Source organism: Aotus nancymaae, unplaced genomic scaffold, assembly GCF_030222135.1.
Source record: "Aotus nancymaae isolate 86718 unplaced genomic scaffold, 86718_ANA_hifiasm-v0.15.2.pri h1tg000002l, whole genome shotgun sequence".
NCBI lineage: Eukaryota > Metazoa > Chordata > Mammalia > Primates > Aotidae > Aotus > Aotus nancymaae.
In genome coordinates this window covers 2,283,328-2,306,917 of record NW_026988413.1, presented here as the reverse complement: position 1 = coordinate 2,306,917, position 23,590 = coordinate 2,283,328, and the positions used below count along the sequence as shown (strand labels likewise).

At 44.0% G+C, this 23,590-nt stretch overlaps 1 protein-coding gene across 6 annotated transcripts in view; it reads right to left on the bottom strand.

Annotated features, from left to right (window-relative positions):
• Positions 1 to 23,590, bottom strand: part of LMBR1 (limb development membrane protein 1) — a 249,167-nt gene that overhangs the window by 188,774 nt on the left and 36,803 nt on the right. For 4 of the 6 annotated variants that reach the window (XM_064367741.1, XM_064367593.1, XM_064367643.1 and 1 more), the window contains exon 1: positions 18,257 to 18,354. The exons of 1 other annotated variant lie outside the window; for it this stretch is intronic. In XM_064367741.1, the coding sequence (XP_064223811.1) occupies positions 18,257 to 18,322 (66 nt within the window). In that variant the 5' untranslated portion in view covers positions 18,323 to 18,354. Of the gene's footprint in view, positions 1 to 18,256; positions 18,355 to 23,590 lie in introns of those variants that run through there. One more of the 6 variants, XM_064367681.1, reaches the window with a different exon arrangement.

Below are 23,590 nucleotides of genomic sequence, written 5' to 3'. Positions count from 1 at the left end.
GAATTTGGATCCAGTAAAACTATGCCTCATAAATGAAGGAAAGATACAGTCTTTTTCAGACAAACAAATGTTGAATCTGCCACTACCAAGCCAGAACTACCAGAATTGCTAAAAGGAGCTATAAATCTTAAAACAAATCATGAAAACACATCAAAACAGAACCTCTTTAAAGCATAATTCTCACAGGACCTATAAAACAAAAATACAACTAAAAAAAAAAGGTAAACAGGCAACAAATACCACGATGAATGGAGTAGTACCTCACATCACAATACTAGTTGGATGTAAATGGCCTAAATGCTCCACTTAAAAAGATACAGAATTGCCGAATGGCTAAGAATTCGCCAACCATCTGCTGTCTTCAAGAGACTCACCTAACACATAAGGACTCACATCAAATTAAGGTAAAGGGGTGGAAAAAAGACATTCCATGCAAACAGACACCAAAAGTTAGCAGGTGTAGCTATTCTGATACCAGACAAAACAGACTGTAAAGCAAAAGCAGTTAAAAAAGACAAAAAGGGATACTATATAATGATAAAAGGCCTTGTCCAACAGGAAAGTATCACAACCATAAATATATATGCACCTAACCCTGGAGTTCCCAAATTTACAAAACGTATACTACTAGACCTAAGAAATGAGATAGACAGCAACACAATAATAGTAGGGGACTTCAATACTCCACTGACAGCACTAAACAGGTCATCAAGGCAGAAAGTCAGCAAAGAAACAATGGATTTAAACTATATTCTGGAACAAATGGACTTAACAGATATTTACAGAACATTCCACCCAATTACTGCAGAATATACATTCTATTCATCGGCACATGGAACTTTCTCCAAGACAGACCACATGATAGGCCACAAAACAAGTCTTAATAAATTTAAGAAAATTGAAATTATACCAAGTACTCTCCCTGACCATAGTGGAATAAAACTAGAAATTAACTCCAAAAAGAATCTTCAAAACCATGCAAATACATGGAAATTAAACAACCTGCTCCTCAATGACCATTGGGTCAACAATGAAATCAAGATGAAAACTTAAAAATTCTTCAAACCGAACAATAATAGTGACACAACTTATCAAAACCTGTGGAATACCACAAAAAGTGATGGAAAGAAAAGTTCATAGCCCTAAATGCTTACATGAAAAAGTCTGAAAGAGCACAGACAATCTAAGGTCACACCTCAAGGAACTAGAGAAACAAGAAAAACCAAACCCAAACCCAGCAGAAGAAAGGAAATAACCAAGATCAGAGCAGAACTAAATGAAATTGAAACAAACAAAAATACAAAAGATAAACAAACAAAAAGTTGGTTCTTTGAAAAGATAAATAAAATGGATAGACCATTAGCAAGAATACCCACAGGAAAAAAAGAGAGAAAATCCAAATAAGCTCAATTAGAAACAAAATAGGAGATACTACAACCGACACCACAGAAATGCAAAAGATCATTCAAGGCTATTATGAACACCTTAGGCACATAAACTAGAGAATCAAGAGGACATGAATAAATTCCTGGAAAGATACACACTCCTAGCTTAAATCAGGAAGAATTAGATATCCCAAATAGATCAATAACAAGCAGCAAGATTGAAATGGTAATAAAAAAATTACCAACAAAAAAAAGTCCAGGACCAGACAGATTCACAGCTAAATTCTATCAGACAATTAAAGAAGAATTGGTACCAATTCTATTCCACAAGATAGAGAAGGAGGGAATCCTTCCTAAATCATTCTATGAAGCCAGTATCCTCCTAATACCAAAACCAGGAAAGGATATAACCAAAAAAGAGAACTTCAGACCAATATCCCTGCTGAACATAGATGCTAAAATTCTTAACAAAATACTAGTTAACCGAATCCAAAAACATATCAAAAAGATATGATATTGGATGTAGGGATGATTTAACATACGCAAGTCAATAAATGTGGTACATCACATAAACAGAATTAAAAACAAAAATTACATGATCATCTCATGATCTGCGTCAAAAAACACAGAAAAAGCATTTGACAAAATCCAGCATCCCTTTATAATTAAAACCCTTAGCAAGATCAACACACAAGGGACATATCTCTATGTAATAAAAGCCATCTATGACAAACCCACAGCCAACATAATACTGAATGGGGAAAGTTGAAAGCATTCCCTCTGAGAACTAGAACAAGACAGGGATGCCGACTCTCACCACTTCTATTCAACATAGTACTGGAAGACCTAGCCAGAGCAATCAAACAGAAGAAAGAAATAAAGGGCATCCAAGCCAGTAAAGAGGAAGTCAAACTGTTGCTGTTTACTGATGATATGACTGTATACCTAGAAAACTCTAAAGACTCCTCCAGGTAGCTCCTATACCTGATAAATGAATTCAGCAAAGTTTCAGGATACTAAATTAATGTGCACAAATCAGTAGCTCTCCTATACATCAACAGCGACCAGAGAATCAAATCAAGAACTCAACCTCTTTTACAATAGCTGCAAAATAAATAAATAAAACACCTGGGAATATACCTAATCAAGAAGGTGAAAGTCCTCTACAAGGAAAACTACAAAACACTGCCGAAAGAAATCACAGATGACACAAACAAATGGAAACACATTCCATGCTCATGGATGGGTAGAATCAATACTGTGGAAAATGACCATACTGCCAAAAGCAATCTACAAATTCCAAACAATTCCCATCCAAATACCACCATCATTCTTCACAGAACTAGTAAAAACAATCCTAAAATTCATTGGAACCAAAAAAGAGCCCACGTAGCCAAAGCAAGTCTGAGCAAAAAGAACAAATCTGGAGGCATGACATTACCTGCTTTCAAACTATACTACAAGGCCATAGTCACTAAAAAGCATGGTACTGGTATAAAACAGGCACAAAGACCAATGGAACAGAGTAGAGAACCCAGAAATAAACCCAAATAAAGCCAAATGATCTTCAACAAAGCAAACAAAAACATAAAGTGGGAAAAAGATACCCTACTCAACAAATGGTGCTGGGATAACTGGCAAGCCACACGTAGAATGAAACCGGATCCTCATCTCTCACCTTATATAAAAATCAACTCAAGATGGATCAAGGATTTAAATCTAAGACCTGAAACTATAAAAATTCTAGAAGATAACATCAGAAAAACCCTTCTAGATATTGGCTTAGGAAAGGATTTCATGACTAAGAATTCAAAAACAAATGCAATAAAAACAAAGATAAATAGCTGAGACTTAATTAAACTAAAGAGCTTTTGCAAGGCAAAAGGAACAGTCAGCAGAGTAAACACACAACCTATAGAGTGGAAGAAAACCTTTACAATCTATACATCTGACAACGGACTGATATCCAGAACCTACAATGAACTCAAACAAATTAGCAAGAGAAAAACAAACAATCCCATCAAAATTGGTCTAAGGACATAAATAGACAATTCTAAAAAGAAGATATACAAATAGCCAACAAACCTATGAAAAAATGCTCAACATCACTAACTATCAGGGAAAAGCAAATCAAAACCATAATGTGATACCACCTTACTCTGCAAGAATGATCATAATCAAAAACTCAAAAAATAATAGATGTTGGCATGGATGCAGTGAAAAGGGAACACTTCTGCACTGCTGGTGGGAATGTGAACGAGTGAAATCACCATGGAAAACAGTGTGGAGACTCATTAAAGAACTAAAAGTAGATCTACCATTTGATCCAGCCATACCACTACTGGGTATCTTCCCAGAGGAAAAGAAGTCATTATACAAAAAAGATTCTTGCACGCCCATGTTTATAGCAGCACAATTTGCAATTGAAAAACATGGAACCAATCCAAATGCCCATCAATAAACAAGTGGATAAAGAAACTGTGGTATATATACACAATAGAATACTATTCAGCCATAAAAAGGAATAAATTAATGGCATTTGCAGCAACCTGGATGGGACTGGAGACCATCATTCTAAGTAAAGTAACTCAGGAACGGAAAACCAAACATCACATGTTCTCACTCATAAGTGGGAGATAAGCTACGAGGATGCAAAGGCAGAAGAATGACACAACGGACTTTGGTGACTGCTTGGGTGATGGGTGCACCAAAATCTCACAAATCACCACTAAAGAACTTACTCATGTAACCAAATGCCACCTGTTCCCCAAAACCCTATGGAAATAAAAAATTAAAAAAAAAAAAAGAAATGAAAGGCACAGAGAAATCGAAAGACACCCTATGTTCATGGATTGGAAGACAATATTGTCAAAATATCCAGACTACCCAAGGAATTTACAGATTGAATGCAATCCCTATCAAAATCCCAATGGTATTTTTATTTTCTGAGATGGTGTCTCACTCTGTCACCCAGGCTGGAGTGCAGTGGCGTGATCTCAGCTCACTGCAACTTCTGCCTCCGGGGTTCAAGCAATTCTCCTGCCTCAGCCTCCTGAGTAGCTGGGATTACAGGCATGCACCACCATGCCCGGCTAATTTTTGTATTTTTAGTAAAGACGGAGTTTCACCATGTTAGCCAGGCGGGTCTCAAACTCCTGACCTCAGGCAATCTGCCCACCACAGCGTCCCAAAGTGCTGAGACTACAGGCATGAGCCACTGTGCCTGGCCCCCAATGGCACCTTTTTACAGAAATAGAAAAAAAAAATTTTTTTTAAACATTTATGGACTGACAAATGACGTCAAATAGCCAAATTAACCTTGAGAAATAACAACATTGGAGGCATCACACCTCCTGATTTCAAAATATATTATCACACAAAGCTACTGTTACCAAAATAGTATGGTACTGACATAAAGACAGATATATGGAACAATGGAACAGAATAGAGAGCCCACGAATAAATCAATTTATGTACAGTCACCTGATCTTACACAAGGCTTCAAATAATACACAATGGAGAAAGAAAAGTGTCCTCAACAAATTGTGTTGGGAAAACTAGATATTCACATTCAAAAGAATGCAGCCTTCTCTTACACCATACACAAAAATCAACTTACAAAGGATTAAAGACTTAAAAGTAAAACCTGAAACTATAAAACTCTCAGAGAAAACACAGAGGGAAACCTTGATAACATTGGTCTTGGCAATGATTTCACAGATATAACATCAACAGTGCAGGCAATAAAAACAAAAATATAAGTGAGACTACATAAAACAGCTTCTGTACAGCAAAGCAGACAATCAACACAGTGATGGAAATGAGAGAAAATATCTACAAACTTTATATCTGAAAAGGGGTTAATATCGAAAATACGTAAGAAACTCCCACAGCACAAAAGTAAAAACAACTAATCACTTGATTTAAAAAACAGGCTAAGGACCTGACTAGACATTTCTCTAAAGACATACAAAAAACCAACATGCCTATGAAAAAATGCTCAATGTCACCAATTATCAGGGCAATGTAAATCAAAACCACAATGAGATATCACGTCACACCTGTTAGGATGGCTATCACAAAAAGGGACAAGTGTTGACAAGGATTAGAGAAATCGGAACCCTCGCACACTGTTGGTGAGAATGGAAAATGACACAGCTGCTATGGAAAATACGTGGGTTTCTGAAAAAATGTAAAACAGAACTACAATATGATTTAGCAATCTCACTTCTGAGTATTTATCCTAAAGAATCACCATCGCAATCTCAAAGAGATATTAGCGCTCCTACATCCACTGAAGCAATATACACAATAGCAAAGATGCAGAAGCAACCTCAATTTCTATCAACAGATGGATAATGAAAATGTGGTATACAATGGGATACTATTTGGCTTAAAAAAAATTTGAAAACGGACATTCAGCTGGGCATGGTGGCTCACGTCTATAATCCCAGCACTTTGGGAGGCCAAGGCAGGAGAATCACTTAAGCTCAGGAGTTAAGAGATCAGCCTGGGCATCATAGTGAGACCTCATCTCTACAAAAAAATAAACAAAAAATTAGCCAGGCATGGTGGTGGGTGCCTGTAGTCCCAGCTACTTGGGAGGCTGACGTAGGAGGATCATTTGAGCCCAGGAGATCAAAGCTGCAGTCACCACATTCCAGCCTGGGCAAGAGAGCGAGAGTCCATCTCAAGGGGGAAAAAAAAAAAAAAAAGGAAATTATGCAATATGCAACAACATAAATGAATCTAAAGGACATTAACTTTAGTGAAAAAAGACAGTCAAAGGAAGACAAATAGTGCATGATCCCACTTATATAAGGCATCTAAAATAGTCAAATTCACAGACTCAGAGTGGAAATGGTGGTTCTCAGGGGCTGGGACAGAGAAGGAAATTGGGAGTTACTAATCAATGGGCATAAAGCTTCAGTCAAGCAAGATGAGTAAGCTCTAGAAACTGATGTACAACATTGTACCTATAGTCAACAATATGATTGCACATTTAAAAATTTGTTAAGAGGGTAGATATCACATTAGGTATTCTTACTGCAATAAAATCAAGTTTAAAAAAAGGAGGACGTGGCCAGGCACAGTGGCTCACACGTGTAACCCCAGCACTTTGGGAGGCCGAGGCGGGCAGATAACCTGAGATCAGGAGTTCAAGACCAGCCTGGCCAACAGGTGAAACTCGTCTCTACTGAAAATACAAAAATTAGCTGGGCATGGTGACACACGCCTATAATCCCAGGTACTCAGGAGGCTGAGACAGGAGAATTCCTTCAACTCGAGAGATGGAGGCTGCAGTGAGCTGAGATGGTGCCACTGCACTTCAGCCTGGGCAACAGAGCAAGAGACTGTCTCAAAGAAAAAAAGAAAAGGAAAGGAAAAGGAGGACAGAATAGGAAGATAGGAAAAATTATCGCAAGTGTAATTAAAATGTCCAGCTTCCTTTAACCTCAAGTACAGAACTAGGGAGTGGTAAGACATACAGGGACAGCTGTGAAAGTCAGAGCCTCCTGATGAAGGAGTAGGAATCTCCTGTGGCTGCTATAACCAAATACCACAAACTTAGTGACTTAAAACAACGCAAATGTATTGAGTTTCACTGAGCTAAAATCAGCGTGTGAGCAAGGTCAGTTCCTTCTGGAGAATCTAGGAAATAATCCATCTCCTTGGTGTTTCTAGCTTCTGGAGGCCACCCACACTCCTTGGCTCGTGGTCTCTCCTCCTTCCTCAAAGGGCATCACTCCAACTCTGCTTCTGTCATCACATCTCCCTCTCTGACTCTGACCCTCCTGCCTCTCCTGTAAGGACCCTGTGATCACACTGAGCCCACCCAGATAATCCAGGATAATTCCCCTTTGACGTACTCACATCTACAAAGTCCCTTTACCCATGTAAAGTAACATACGACAGGCTCCAGGGATTACCACATGGATTACCAATTTCAGGGGCCATTATGCTGCCTACCACAGAGCGGGGTAAGCTGATTTAACCCAAGTTGGAAAAGTCGAATACAAATGAAACCTCTATACCTCTATCCCATTCCTTTTTGTTCTTCTATGTTAGGAAATCACTTCAACACATGTGGGCTATTGAATTTGTTTCTAATACACCATTCCACTAGAAGACTTTACAACAATGTGAGAAAAGGAAAAGCAGCCCCTGACATCTGGGAGCTGGCCGGGTAACATCACAGTTGGCCCTTGGTGTTGCTGTAAACTGGCAAGCAACTCAGAGCAAGGCACACACCTGGGCCTTCACAGCAGACTCTTCTGTTGAACACAAACAAGTTCAGAGAACATCAGTATCAGACAAGACCATTTTAAGGCCATGATAAATAAAGACTAAACAAGACCGGCTGGGCACGATGGCTCAAGCCTGTAATCCCAGTATTTTGGAAGGCCGACATAGGCGAATCAGAAGGTCAGGACTTCAAGACCAGCCTGGCCAATATGGTGAAACCCCATTTCCACTAAAAATACAAACATTAGCCAGGCATGGTGGTGGGCATCTACAGTCCCAGCTACTCAGGAGGCTGAAGCAGGAGAATCACTTGAACCCGGAAGGTGGAGGTTGCAGTGAGCCGAGACAGCACCACTGCACTCCAGCCTGGGCGACACAGTGAGACTCCATCTCAAAAAAAAAGAAAAGCAAGAAGACCACTCTCTAATCACTCCTCAACATAGGTAAAAAACATGAACACTGTCCATATCACAAAAATGACCATCTCTCTATCCCGGCTAACGTGAATGACTGTTGCTTCTTTCCCAGTTACAGCTTTAGCCTTATTCCAGTCTTCTTTCCTTCTAGAAAAGATTTCTTAAGCTATCCAATCATACAATTATTCCAGCTTGCTAACAGCATCCCATACAGATCAAAGTCTCACTTCCTTAAACTCTTCCCAAACTACCTAGTAGAAGCCCAAATCCTATTTGAAAAGTTCCTTTTAAACACCCACCTACTGAAACACCCCACAGTTCCCCATGAAACTCACTGCAATATGCAACAAGCCCAATTTGTCCAACTACAGGAGGGTTCTTGGTGGTCTTTGGCTGGAGGGCAATGACAAAGGTCAGAAAAGACTGCAGACTCCAAGATAACTGCATTCTGAACTTACATGCAAGATTCGTGACTGGTTCCCATCTTCTGCCCAACTGCTATTCAAGTGGGAAGGACTACAGTTTTTTTTATCTCCTGAACAAAGGGTAAGCTATAGAGTTGAGGACAAGACACTGGTAGAAAACAGCAGGTTTGTAAACCACCGAGAGACGCAGAAGGTGAAGGATGATTCCTTCTATCCCCATTATCTCCTCACCTCCTATTTGGCCTAAAAGGAGCCAACTAACTGGGAAGGTCCTAAAATCTCTGTTGTAAAAGTCCCAGTCTGGCCAGGCATGGTGGCTCATGCCTATAATCCCAGGACTTTGGGAGGTCGAGGTGGACAGATCACCTGAGGTCAGGAGTTCGAGACCAGCCTGGCCAACTTGGCAAAACCCCATTTCTACTAAAAATACAAAAATTAGCCAGGCATGGTGGCAGCCACCTGTAATCCCAGCTCCTGGGGAGCCTGAGACAGGATGATCACTGGAACCTGGGAGGTGGAGGCTGTAGTGAGCTGAGATCACGCCACTGTACTCCAGCCTGGGTGACAGAGCGAGACTGTCTAAAAGAAAGAGTCCCAGTCAACCCCAGAATTATTACAGCCAAAATATTACAGCCAAAAGGGGTCCCAAAAATATTACTGCCAAAAGGGGAGCTTAAGCCATAACCAGGATAAGAATTTAGACTGTGCAGCCAGGCTAGGCATGGTGGCTCACACCTCTAATTCAGCACTTTGGGAAGCTGGAGCAGGAGAATTACTTGAGGCCAGGAGTTCAAGACCAGCCTGAGTAACACAGCAAGAACCTGTCTATACACATATGGGCAGACACGCTGAATCACGCCTGTAATCCCAGCACTTTGGGAGGCCAAGGCAGGCAGATCACTTGAGGTCAGGAATTTGAGGCCAGCCTGGCCAACACGGTGAAACTCCGGCTCTACTAAAAATTCAAAAAAATTAACCAAGGATAGTGGTGGGTGCATGTAATCCCAGCTACTGGGAGACTGAGGCAGGAGAATCGCTTGAACCCGGGAGGCGGAGGTTGCAGTGAGCCAAGATCGTGCCACTGCACTCCAGTCTGGGTGACAGAGTGAGACTCCATCTCAAAAAATATAAAAAATTAGCCAGGTGTAGTGGTGGGTACCTGTAATCCCAGGGACTCGAGAGGCTGAGGCACAAGAATTGCTTGAACCTGGGAGGCAGAGGCTACAATGAGCTGAGATCATGCCACAGCACTCCAGCCTGGATGACAGAGTGAGATTCTGTCACAAAAAAAAAAAAAAAAAAAAAGACTTGCGGTGGCTCACACCTGTAATCCCAACACTTTGGGAGGCCAAGGTGGACAGACAGCTCGAGCCCAGGAGTTCAAGACCAGCCTAGTCAACGTGATGAAAGCCAGTCTCCACAAAAAACACAAAAATTAGCCAGGTGTGGTGGTGTGTGCCTGTAGTTCCATACTGGGAGGACTTAAGCAGGTAGATCTGTTGAGCCTGAGAGGTAGAGGCAGCAGTGAGCCGTGTTCATCCCACAGCATTCCAGTTTGGGTGATGGAGCGACACTCTGCCTCAACAATAATTTTAAAAAGAGTTACAGCCTACAAGGTGGCAATCCTGATGGCTGAGCAGCACTCTCCCGCAGAGCACAAAAACAGACACTTCAAGAGAGGATAAAACAGGGATTTATGCTGAACAGGTTGGCCAAGTATATATATTTAACAGGTTATAGGAGGAGCTATGAACATGCACAAAGTGGGGAAGGTCATGCACATGCAGGCTGAATAACAGGTACGTTACCTACTGTCCGTGTTCACCTGGGGGTGGAGACTTAACATCTAAATGCATTAAAATTAGGCCCTCCAGTCAGGTGGTGAAGCAGGGATAGGAAAGCACTCAAGTGCTCACCTCTGTAAACTGGCCACAACCAGTTCACGGTCAGTGCTCTAGTCAGGAGAGATACTGAAATCAGCCTCTTGTCCAATCAAAGCTGTAGTTATGGCTTGTGAACAGGGGAGTGAGGGTCAGCCAGTCAGGGTCTAGCAGTGGGTGAGCTGCAGTTATCTTAATATTGCTCACCTGGACGCCAGTGCTTGTTTAGCTGCTAGATAAAAAGAAACACCTTGAGCAGTAGAACTGTGTCTATTAAAGTGTAGGGAGTGCTTTACGTAACCTTTACCTGGCATGGCCCTACATCTCGCTTATAGTTTGGTATTTTATTGCCACAAAGAGTCTGTTCCCTCAGTCTTTTTTTTTGAGATAGAGTCTTGCTCTGTTGCCAGGCTGGGGTGCAGTGGCGCAATCTCGGCTCACTGAATCCTCCGCCTCCTGGGTTCAAGCAATTCTCCTGCCCCAGCCTCCTGAGTAGCTGGGACTACTGGAGCGTGCTACCACGCCAAGCTAATTTTTGTATTTTTAGTAGAGACGTGGCTTCACCATGTTGGCCAGGATGGTCTCGATCTCTTGACCTCATGATCCACTCGCCTCGGGCTTCCAAAGTGCTCGGATTACAGGTGTGAGCCACATTAATGCTGGTTAGTTGTTGTATTTAAGCCACAAAAGGGAGTGGGTATAATGCGGCATGTCAGATCTCCCATCCCATCCTGGCTGGGAACTCAGTTTTTAAGATTTCCTGGGATCCCATTAGCCAAGAGAGGGTCTACTCAGTCAGCTAGCAGTCTTAGGATTTCATAGTTAGCCCTCAAAAGAAAGGAAATGGATCCTTACTACTTGATATTAATAGCAGAAGTCAAATATGATCACTAAAGCAACAAGAGAACTATGAGATATTCATTATTAACACAGAACACAAAATCATTACATGATTAACTCAAAATGGATCAAAGACCTAAACGTAAGAGCTAAAACTATACAATTCTTAGAGGAAAACTTTCTAAGCTTTTCCTTGGAAGGAGCTGGTGATTAGTTCTTGGATATGACACACAAAAAAACACAGGCAACAAATGAAAAAACAGATAAACTGGACTTCAAAATTAAAAACTTTTGTGCATCAAAGGACACTATCAATAGAGTAAAAAGGCAACCCTATAGGATGGCAGAGAAGTGTCTGCAAATCACATGTCTGATAACGGGTTAATATTCAGAATATAAAGAACTCCTAAAACTCAACAGCAAAAATCAAGCAACCTAATACAAAAACATGCAAAGAACAGATATTTCTCCAAAGAAGATGTACATACAGTGAATAAGCACATGAAACAATGCTGAACTTCACTCATCATTAGGGAAATTCAAACCCACCATGAGGTATCATTTCACACCCATTTTAAAAAAAGAAGAAAAACAGAAAACAATGTGTGTTGGTGAAGATGTGGAAGAACTGGAACTCTGGCTCATTGCTAGTGGGAATATAAAATGGTACAGCCTCTGTGGAAAATAGTATGGCAGTTCCTCAAAAAATTAAACACAGAATTACCGTACGATCCAGCAATTCTACTTCTGAATTGAAAGCAGAAACTCTTAACAGGTATTTTTACACCCATGATCACAGCAGCATTATTCACAATAGCCAAAAAGTGGAAACAACCCAGGTCAATTGATGAAGGAATAGATGAGCAAAATATGGTATTCACAAAAAGAAAGTATTATTCAGCCTTAAAAAATTCTGGGCCAGGCATGGTGGCTCATGCCTGTAATCCTAGCACTTTGGGAGGCCAAGATGGATGCATCACTTTCGGCCAGGAGTTCACGACAAGCCTGGACAACATGGTGAAACCCCATCTCTACTAAAAATACAAAAATTAGCTAGGCGTGGTAGCGCACGCCTGTAATCTCAGCTGCTCAGGAGGCTGAGGCAGGAGAATTGCTTGAACCAGGGAGGCAGAGATTGCAGTGAGCCAAGATCACGTCATTACTCTCCAGCCTGGGCAACAGAGCAAGACTCTCTGTCAAAAAAAAAAATACAAAAATTAGCCAGGCGTGGTGGTGCACGGCTGTAGTCCCAACAGCTTGGGAGACTGAGGCAGGAGAATTGATTGAACCCAGGAGGTGGAGGTTGCAGTGAGCTGAGATCGTACCACTGCACTCCAGCCTGGGCAACAGAGACTCTAGCTCAAAAAAAAAAAAAAGAAAAGAAATTCTGACATGCTACAACATAGATGAACCTTACCTTGAAGGCATTATGCTAAGTGAAACAAGCCAGATACAAAAGGGCAAATATTGTATGGTTCAACTTGGAATAGTCAGATTCATATAGGCAAAACCAGCAGCTGGAGAGAGAGAGAGTGGGGAATGGAGAGTTACTGTTTAATGGGTATCAGGTTTCAGCTGATGAAAAAGTTCTGGAAATGGATAGTGGTGGTGGTTGCACAACAATGCAAATGTATTTAATGCCATTAAACTGGTATATTTAGATATGGTAAATTACATGTCATGTATATTTTATTATGATAAAAAAGTTAATTATAGCATTATGTAGCAAAATCAAAAGAATTAAATAATTTTTAAAATTGGCAACAAGTCTTAAAGGAAAAGCAAGTATTTACATTCACTCTAAATATAAATAATTTGAGAAAGACATGCAAAAACTGGGAACCCTAAGCCCGGTCACTGTCTACGCTGGTTCCATAGAAGACGGAGTAGATTCAACCAGCCAGGGGTGCCCGGTTGAGGGAAAGAGGGGTGAAGAGAGTCAGAACTAAAAGAACTCTATCATCAGTACAAAAACTGTGCTGTTTTCAGGAGTAGACAAATAAAGCTCTGGACTATTTTAACATGAGTCCCTTTCTCAATCTAAATTCTAGAATATCTAATTAATTAAAACCAAAGCCAAAGAGCAGGAGGATCACTTGAGCCCAGGAGACAGGTCTGGGCAACTTGGTGCAACCTTACCTCTACAAAAAATTTTAAAATTAGTCAGGTCTGCTAGTGCACACCTGTATGATTCATGCCTGTAGTCCCAGCTACTTGGGAATGTAGGGCTGTAGGACCCCACAGGGTCGTGGGGTGTCCCTTGTGCTGTGCTGAGGTGCAGGATCCAAGAAGTAAAGAGACAGGACACTGAAGAACTGGTGAAGAGCATCTGGACTTGGGGGGCCACGCCACATGTGAGCAGAGATCAGCGAGAGCCCCAAATGCCCAGGAGCATCTGTATTTATTAGGTACAAGCAGGGGGCAGGGTCATGAGTGAGGTCATCATCTATAGGCTCAGTAATAGGACATACATAATCACGTGAGTTACAATCAAGGGTGCCACCCCATTCTGTCACTTGGGCAAAGAGGTGGGCCATGCACAGTAGGGGGCCGTGCCGCGCACAGTAGTAAAGGGTCATGTACAGAAAAGGGGTCCACCCCCATTAGGTCACTGAGGCAAAGCGGGGGCCATGCGCAACAGGTGTTGTGCGTAACACTTCTTATCTGGGGGCTGGAGACTTCAAAGGGTTTCTAATAAAAGGATACTGTAAGCCAATGCAGTGGGAGCTGACAGACCTGTGCTCTTCTCTTAAGATATTTATGGGAAGATGATTTGAGCTAGCACAAAAGGGAGAAAAGACTGACAGGGTGTACAGCCACCGTGGCTGGTCACACCAGAGGGGTTCTTCTCCCTCGGTTATTTCCAAGATCTCACGCCTGAGGCCTACTTTTCACAGGAACTGGATGCAAGGTACTATAACTCCTTTATCAGAAGAGGCTCTTGCTCTAAGCCTGCCATAAAGCGTATGCCCTTTTAGGCAGGAACACCACCGCCTGGGTCTTTGGTTCTTGTCCTGGTTTGGCTGTTTTCCCATGTACTGCTTCTGTTCTGGGACTGCTGTAGGCATTCCTCCTACTACAAACTACTATATAGTTATATAAAAGGATTGTATAAATCAGCACTAAATGTGTCAGTACAGCTCTGACTACAATACCTATCTAATTATATAAAAAGATTATACAGAACTAAGTATGCTAGATATAAGTGCTAGATATATGTAAGCAGTAAGTTATACTTCAGGCACTAATTCTATAAACTAATATATAATTATATATAAAGGATTATATAAAGGAAATAGCTAAGTAATAACACTATAAACTAAGATATTCTTCAAGCACTAATTGTGCCTGGGGTCTAAACAGTTCTCCTTCCTCGGTGCCCATGGTGGTGTTACCCACAGGGAAGCTGAAGCGGGAGGATCACCTGAGCCTGGGAAGTCAAGGCTGCAGGGAGCCATGATTGCACCACTACACTACAGCCTGGGATACAGAGTGAGACCCTGTCTCACAACGAAAAGTAAAATAAAACCAAAGACACATAGACAGATAAAATAGCACAGACTCTAAAATTAAACCCTATGAATATAGTGTTACCTATCTATGACAAAAATCATAAATAGTGCTGGAGCGATTGGACATTCCTGTGGGCGGAAAAAATATGACTCCTACCTTGCACCATACACAAAAAATCTAGATATACTGCAAATTTAAATGAGAAGAGTAATTCAATAAAGCATTTAGAGAAAAGCACAAGACAACATCATAGTCTTAGAGTAAGCACAGACTTCTTAACTGGGATATAAAAAGTACTGAAAAAAGTTCAGGTGCAGTGGCTCACGCCTGTAATCTCAGCACTTTGGGAGGCCAAGGCGGGCGGATCGCCTGAGGTTGGAAGTTCAAGACCAACCTGACCAACACGGAGAAACTCTGTCTCTACTAAAAGTACAAAATTAGCCGGGCATGGTGGTGGGCAACTGTAATACTCGGGAGGCTGAGGCAGGAGAATCAGGGAGGCAGAGGTTGCAGTGAGCCGAGATGGTGCAATTGCACTCCAGCCTGGGCAACAAGAACAAAACTCCGTCTCAAAAAAAAAAAAAAGAAAAGAAAACCTCAAAAACATTTTAATAATAAATTGAACATATTAAAAATAATTTCTGTTCATCAGATCATTAAGAAAGAAAGACATCCACAGAGTGGGAAAGAAATATGTTTAGTATGTATATCTGACAAAGAAATCATATCCATCTGTATTACAATATAAGTTATATTGCAAAGATCTTGCAAATCAATATTAAAAAAGATAAACTTAATTTTTAAATGGGGGAAAAAATTTGACCCTTCACAAGAGATTTCCAAATGGATAAAAAACAAATAAACAGCTACTCAAATTCATGAGTTATCAGGAAAATGCAAATTAAAATTATTCATATGATAAACACTATAACACACGTGCTAGAATGACAAAAATTAAAAAGGACAGAAGGCTGGGCGCGGTGGCTCACGCCTATAATCCCAGCACTTTGGGAGGCCAAGGTGGGTGGATCACAAGGTCAAGAGATAGAGATCATCCTGGTCAACAAGGTGAAACCCCATCTCTACTAAAAAAAAAATACAAAAATTAGCTGGGCATGGTGGCTCCCAGGTGAGCCGAGATCGCGCCATTGCACTCCAGTCTGGGTAACAAGAGCAAAACTCCGTCTCAAAAAAAAAAAAAGGACAGCCGGGCGCGGTGGCTCACGCCTGTAATCCCAGCACTTTGGGAGGCCGAGGCGGGTGGATCACGAGGTCAAGAGATCGAGACCATCCTGGTCAACATGGTGAAACCCCGTCTCTACTAAAAATACAAAAAATTAGCTGGGCATGGTGGCGCATGCCTGTAATCCCAGCTACTCGGGAGGCTGAGGCAGGAGAATTGCCTGAACCCAGGAGGCGGAGGTTGCGGTGAGCCGAGATCGCGCCATTGCACTCCAGCCTGGGTAACAAGAGCGAAACTCCGTCTCAAAAAAAAAAAAAAAAAAAAGGACAGAAAATACTAAGTGTTGGTAAAGATGAGAAACAACCACACCTGATACTCTCAGTACTGGTGGAGGTGTACACTGGTACAACCACTTTTGAAAACTGTTTAAAAGTATCTACTAAAGATGAACAAACTCTAACCTAGGGATTTCATTCCTAGGTCTATACCTAACAGAAATGCACAAACATGTCCACCAAAAGCTATGTACAATATTCATAGCCAGCCGGGCGCGGTAGCTCACACCTGTAATCCCAGTGCTTTGGGAGGCTGAGGCGGGTGGATCACCTGAGGTCAGGAGTTCAAGACCAGCCTGGCCAATATGGCGAAACACCGTCTCTAATAAAAACAGAAATAATAGCTGGGTGTGGTGGTGTGCACCTGTAATCCCAGGTACTAGCGAGGCTGAGGTAGGAGAATCACTTGAACCCGGAAGGCAGAGGTTGCAGTGAGCCGAGATCGTGCCACTGCACTCCAGCCTGGGAAACAGAGCGAGACTCCATCTCAAATATATATATATATATTTATAGCCAAAACCTATAAACTACTGAAGTGCCCAGAACTACAGTACTGAGAATAAATTATAACCACAAACAATACGGAGAAATTTCACAAACATTGTAAAAGAAACTGGACACAAAAGAGTGTTTACTTAAGATTCCATTTACATAAAGTTCAAAACTAATCAAAAACTAATCTATGGTGTTAGAAGCCAGAGCAACGTTTACCCTTCATGGAGGAGAAAGTAACTAGAAGGGGGAAAGGAATTGGTTTCTGGGATGCTAGTAAAATTCTGCTTCTTTTTTCTTTCTTTATAATGGTAGAGATGAGGATTCACTATGTTGCTCAGGCTGACCGTCTCAAACTCCTGGTGGATTCGGGAGTACACAGGTGTGTTTAGTATAAAATTATCTGAAGGGTATGTTTATGATTATATGAACTTCTCTCTGTGTATTTTAGCTTCGATTATAAAAATTAAAACTAAATTTGTACCAAATTCCACCACCTCAGACTTTATATGTCCTCTTTATTCAAAGTACGACTTCCAAAGTGATTCTCAATTTTCAAGATCAGTAAGTACACAAATTAGACAATTCTAAAGCAGAATTTTTTTCATCTCGAACGAAGAGTGTGACTGAATCGTAGAGAACTTAGGAGGGGTAAATACGAATATAAAAAATGGATATATTTTACAACAGTTATGAAAACACAGATAAACCCAATTAACATATATTCTAGGTGCATCATGAAGATAAAAACATCAAAGGAGACTTTCCAAGGTCAACTCTGCTTCCTGACCCTTGCCAACAGCACACACATGGGCAAAAAAGGAAGCTGCTTCCATAAGAAGTTGCTTCCAGAGCAAAATGGACTTTTGCTGAGGTCCTCACTCCCATAAATAACCAATATTCTCACCCCACACGGGAAGGTTTGGAACTCAATCCACGTGGGGACTGGGGAAGATGAAAGAGGCATGGAGACGTGAGGCGCCGGGAGGCCAGGAGGTGTTGACCCGGACAAGGTGCCTGGGTCCAAAGGCGAGAGGCGAGTAGGCTCGGCACAGCCCTGTCCGTCCCGGACCCACCGGGCCCACTCAGGCTCCGCGGGACGCTTGCGAATCCACCTGCCTACCTGGCCCGGCGGCGGAGCGCGGGGGCGCGCACCGGAGGGGCCGCCGTCCACACCCCGAGGCGCAAGCCCCACGCCCGCCCAGGAAGGAAGCCCTCGGGGTCCCGGAGCGCGGCGCGCACCGCAGCCGTCCCCGCGAGCAGGGAAGGGCAGGAGAGGGGCCGCGGGGAGGGGCGGGGTCGGGGGCGGGGCAGGAACCGCGGGAGCGGGAGGTGGCAGGAGAGGTAGTTGCTCAGCCGGGAGGAGGCGGGGGTAGAGGCAGGGGCAGCAAAGGCGCAGGGGAAGGGAAGCCGAGGAAAGGGGCAGGGAAGGGGAGCGAGAGCCGTAGAGGCCGGGGCGGGAGGGCGGGGCGCGGGCCTGAGGGTGAAGGGGCCGGGGGCGGGTGCGCGGGGCTGTCAGGGCGGCCTCGGTCCCCACGCACCGTGGACTCCCGCACTTGGCTGTGGAAGTGCTGCTCCCGCGCCGACACCTCGTCCTGCCCTTCCATCCTCCTTCATGCCCGCCGCCGCGCCGCCCGCGTCCGCGCGCTCCGCCGCACCATCGCCCGCCGCCGCAGGGTCTCGAACGGCCGCGCCGGGGACCGGGGCCAGCACGGGCCCGTGAGCCGCGGTTGGAGCAGGGACCGCGACCTCGACACCGGGCGCCGCCTCAGCAGCCTCAGGCGAGCCGCTCGGGCTGAGGGAGGGCGGGCGCCGCGCAGCCGGGGGCGGGACAAAAAGGGGAGGGGGCGGGGCCGGGATACGTCAGACGAAGGGCGCCGACGCGTCAGAGAAGCGCGCCTCGCGGCCTTCCGGGCGGGTCTCTGGGCGGGGAGGCGCCGAATGGGCGGGGCCTAGATGCCGCGGGGCGGGGCTTTGGGCCACGCCCTCAGGGGCTACCGCAGCCCGGGAGGCGTAGTCCTGGCGTCCCATGGGGACCGGGAACGGGACGAGGGCCCTGAGACCTCTGCCACCTGGCCGGGCCGTAGTCTCGGAGTTCCTGCTTCTCACAGGAGCTAATTATTTATGACAGCTGCATGGTGCCCCTCGCTCAGTACTCAGTGCTTAGCACCCAGCACCCCTTACTCAGCACTCAGTACCACACTCAGCCTCAGAGGACCTGGGCAGAGGGAAGCAGGGAGTTCCCCACCGAAACTCTCGCTCCGCCAAAGTAGGTTGAAAGGTCGGAAATCGGTGGTTTTAGGCCGAGCTTTGGGCGGAAACCCGACTTCTCTGGGTCTGATGAGGGTCTTGGGCTGCCCCACCTGGAAAACAGATAACCGAGTTCACGAGGCCCTTGCCAAGTCCTTCAGGTAGCTCGGTCACTAGGGTGGGTTTTATGACCCTCAGTGGACCCTAAACAGCACGTAATATATGTATTTAGCACCGTCAAATGTCAAACACAATAATTCACCCTCCATTCCCCATCATCTTTGTTTTTGTTCTAAAATTTGAATTTAAGGGAATGTTTATAATTTTACCTTGGGATTTATTTGGCTACGAGGAAGTCACTTAAATTGCTGGTGGCGGTGATTTTTGTTTTTGGCATCTTTGAGAATTGTTAGGAAGTGTGAAAATCTACAAATTGCTTTCAAATGTCATTTAGATTTATTTTTATTTATTTATTTTTTTTAAACTGAGTCTCTGTCTCCCAGGCTGGAGTGTAGTGGTGCGATCTCGGCTCACTGCAGCCTCCGCCTCCCGGGTTCAAGTGATTCTCCTGCCTCAGCCTCCCGAGTAGCTGGGATTACAGGTGTCTGCCACCACACCCAGCTAATTATTGTATTTTTAGTAGAGACAGGGTTTCACCATGTTGGCAAGGCTGGTCTTGAACTCCTGATCTCGGTGATCCTCCCACCTCATCCCCCGAAAGTGCTGGGATTAGAGGGAGGCATGAGCCACCGCGCCCAGCTGTCATTTAGATTTTTATGAATAAATTTAACAGTTAATGACGTTGGTGCAAAGTTCTTCAAAGACAAATATGTGTGAATTTAAATGTTGCCATTTCTCTTCGCAATTTTGAGTTAACATTTTCTCACAACTCAAACTTGTCATGGTGCTTGGTGAACTCGGAGGCCCCAACACGTGGTTTCTATGAGTTGACTGTACCTGGACATTGTGGTGGTGGGAGAACCCAGAGAACCTGAGGCTTGTTCTCAGCACGTGCCCTGCTGCCACAGGCTCCTTGATCATAATCCAGGAACAGTTTTCAACTGGCTAAATTCAGTGTTCACCTCTATTTTGTAGAATGTTTGGAGCCCTAAAGAACATGGATAATTTCTGCATTAATTCTCTCCAAATTAGAGGGCAAGCACATTTGATTTTAAAGTGTATGGCATTTAAACAGGGATTCCCGAGAGTGAAGGCATGCAGTATTTCTCATTTTTTGAATGCAACACTCCAAACTGTCTAGACCTTTTACTTTTCTTTGATGCAGTCATCCCTGGAGGTTTACCCACCACTGGTAGTTGTAACACCCGGGGTAGTAGACTTCAAGAATGGCCACGCATTCACCACTCCCTGTACGCTCGCCCCTCTGCTGTCTGGCTTTGTCCTTCCTCTCAGCAAGAAATGGACTCTGCTTTCCAGTCCTAGAATCAGCCTGGCTGGGTGACCTGCTCAGGCCAGTGGGACATTAGAAAATACAAAGCTATAGGAAAATGCTTGTGCATTAGAATTTGCCCTTTCTTATGGCCCCTAGGAACCCTCAACAGCCATGGGGCACTGCATCATAAGTCCCAGCCAGCCCAGCTGAAGATAGGTGACCTGGTCACCTCCATCACCCCTGCTAACACCCTCTTTTCCACATCCCTAAACACAGTTCTCCTATAAGACCACATGGGCCATTGTAGGCTTTGTCTTTTACTCTGGGAGAGGTTAGGAGCCACTGTGGCTTATTGACAGGTGTGATGTGATCTGATTGCTGCTGAGGGCCTGGACAGCAAATGAGGAAGACTTGTTGTAGGAATTCAGAGCCTAGTGACCTGGACCAGGGTGGAGGCAGCAGACAAGGTGAGAAGCGGTCGGATTCTGAATACATTTTGAAAGGAGGATTTCCTATCACATGGGGGATGTGATCAGAAAAAGGGAAAGATAGGGAGAGCTCCAAGGCATCTGGCCTTAGCAGCCAGGACAGTTGCATCACCAAAGAGGGTGAAGGCTTCAGTTAGAACAAGTTTTGTGGAAAAGACACACAGTTCTTAAAATGTGATGATGACACCTCCTGGCCACCAAAATATGCTGTATGGATATGAAGTTTCATTTCATATCAGAAGAATATGGCTGGCAATAAACTTTTTTTTTTTTTTTTTTTTTTTGAGATGGAGTTTCGCTCTTGTTACCCAGGCTGGAGTGCAATGGCGTGATCTCGGCTCACCGCAACCTCCGCCTCCTGGGTTCAGGCAATTCTCCTGCCTCAGCCTCCTGAATAGCTGGGATTACAGGCACGCGCCACCATGCCTAGCTAATTTTTTTATATATATTAGTAGAGACGGGGTTTCACTGTGTTGACCAGGATGGTCTCGATCTCACGACCTCGTGATCCACCCGCCTCGGCCTCCCAAAGTGCTAGGATTACAGGCTTGAGCCACCGCGCCCAGCCCGGCAATAAACATTTAAAAAGATGTTTTATCTCATTAATACCCAGGATATGCAAACTGAAACCTAAATGAAGTACGTATTCATTGGGTGGGCAAAACTTTTTTAGTTTGACAATATTGAATGTCGCAAGAATGTGGAACAGTAGAAATTCTATGCCACTGGAGATAGTGTGAACCAACATAATGTCTCTGTAAATAATCTGGCATTATCCCGTAAAGCTGAAGATAAGCAATGAGCAGTTGCAGTCCTACCCATACATCCTGGAAAAGCTCTTGAGCATGTACACCAAGAGATGTGAACGAGAATCCCCACAGCTGCACACTCGAAGGAGCAGACGTCTACAAATAGCCCAGCTGTCTATCCACAGTGGAACTGGTAAATAAACCGATACGTTCATGCGACAGAATGCGATTCTGAAAAACTAGTGAATAATAGCTGCAGCCAGCAATACAGATGAATCTAAAACAAAGTGTTGAGCAAAAGAAAATATGAGAAGAAGACACACAGTGACTTCATTTAGGTAAAGTTCAAAACCACACAAAACAATATACTATTACTCCATTCTCACACTGCTACAAAGATACTACCCAAGACTGGGTAATTTATAAACAAAGGAAGTTTAATTGGCTCACAGTTCCACATGGCTGGGGAGGCCTCAGGAGACTTACAGTCATGGCAGAAGGGGAGGCAGGCATGTTTTACATGGTGGCAGGTGAGGTGGGGTGGGGGGAAGGAGGGAAGAGGGGAAGAGAGGTAGGGAGTGGGGAAGTGGAGAGAAGAGAGGGTAGAGGGAGGGAGGGAGGAAAAGAGGGAGAGAAGGGGAGAAAAGAGCAAGTGTCAAACACTTATAAAACCATCAGATCTCATGAGAACTCACTACCATGAGAACAGCATGGGGCAAACTACGCCCACGATCCAATCATCCCCCTCCCTCCACATGTGGGTATTACAGATCCTTTGCTTGGTGTTTAGGCTAACATGCTCCATTTAGCAAGGGGTCAAGATGTGGTAGAGAACCCATGGTTTAGGCTACCAGGAAGTGGCAAACCCTCCACACATGGGGATTATGGTTTGAGATGAGATACGGGTGGGGAGACAGGCAAACCGTATCAGCTATTTGGGGATCCAACCACGCAGCAGAACTACAAAGCAAAGCCAAGGAGTGATACCACTGTAAGAGAGGTCAGAGAAGGGATCAGTGAGAGGCATTCAAGGGCCACAAAGAATTATGCTCAGCCAGAGGAGGTTCACAACCCGATCTGTATTGTTATTCTTTCTACTTGTGCATTATCTGTCATACATAAACAGCATCTATTTAACAGTTAATAAAGTAACTGTTTCAAGAAGCACCACTTCCTGGTAGCCTAAACTGTGGATGCTCTACTGCAACTTGACCCTTTGCTAAATGGAGCATGTTGGCATAAACACCAAGCAAGAGATCTGTAAACCGGGTGCCAGTTCTGCAGTAAACTGCTGTGTGACCTTCCAGGTCTCTGTTCAATTAATGATTCCTGAGGTTCCTTCCAGCCCTAATATTGTGTTTGTTGTCTTAAAAATTAACCTGGAAACTTCCCATGCAAACCCACGTTTCTGTTGGCGTTTTCATGGATTAGAAGGGAAGAAGACAATCACGTGCATCAGTTGCTTAGCGCCAAACCTGAGAGTCATCCTGAATTCCACACTTCCCCTGACAACGCACACCCCATCCATCAGCAAGGATTTTTTACTCTACCACCAAAACACGTCTGGAACTCAGCCACTCCTCCGCACCGCCTTTGCTACCCTCACATTCCAACTGGCCTCATCCCTCAAGTGGCCTCTGGGCTGGTCTCCCTGCATCTGCTCTTCCCAGGCCTTCACCATCTTCTCCCTCCCACCATCCATCCTGAATGATAAGCATGTAAAATAATTGTGTTCCCCAACCCCAAGACTTCCCATATCACTTAAACTGAGACTGTGACCCCTAACCAAGACCTGCAGAGGCCACAGGACCAGCCTCTGCCCACTTCTCCAAGCTTGTCTTCTGCCATGCCCCCCACTGCCTTTTTACCATGCCCTCTGCCCAGGATGCTTTCCCCAGGATCACAGCTGCCTCCCTCTCCTTATTCACAATGCAAAGGTGAGTACTGTAGAGAGGCCATTTTGGACCTGGAACTAAGGCCCCGCCTGACCCCAAC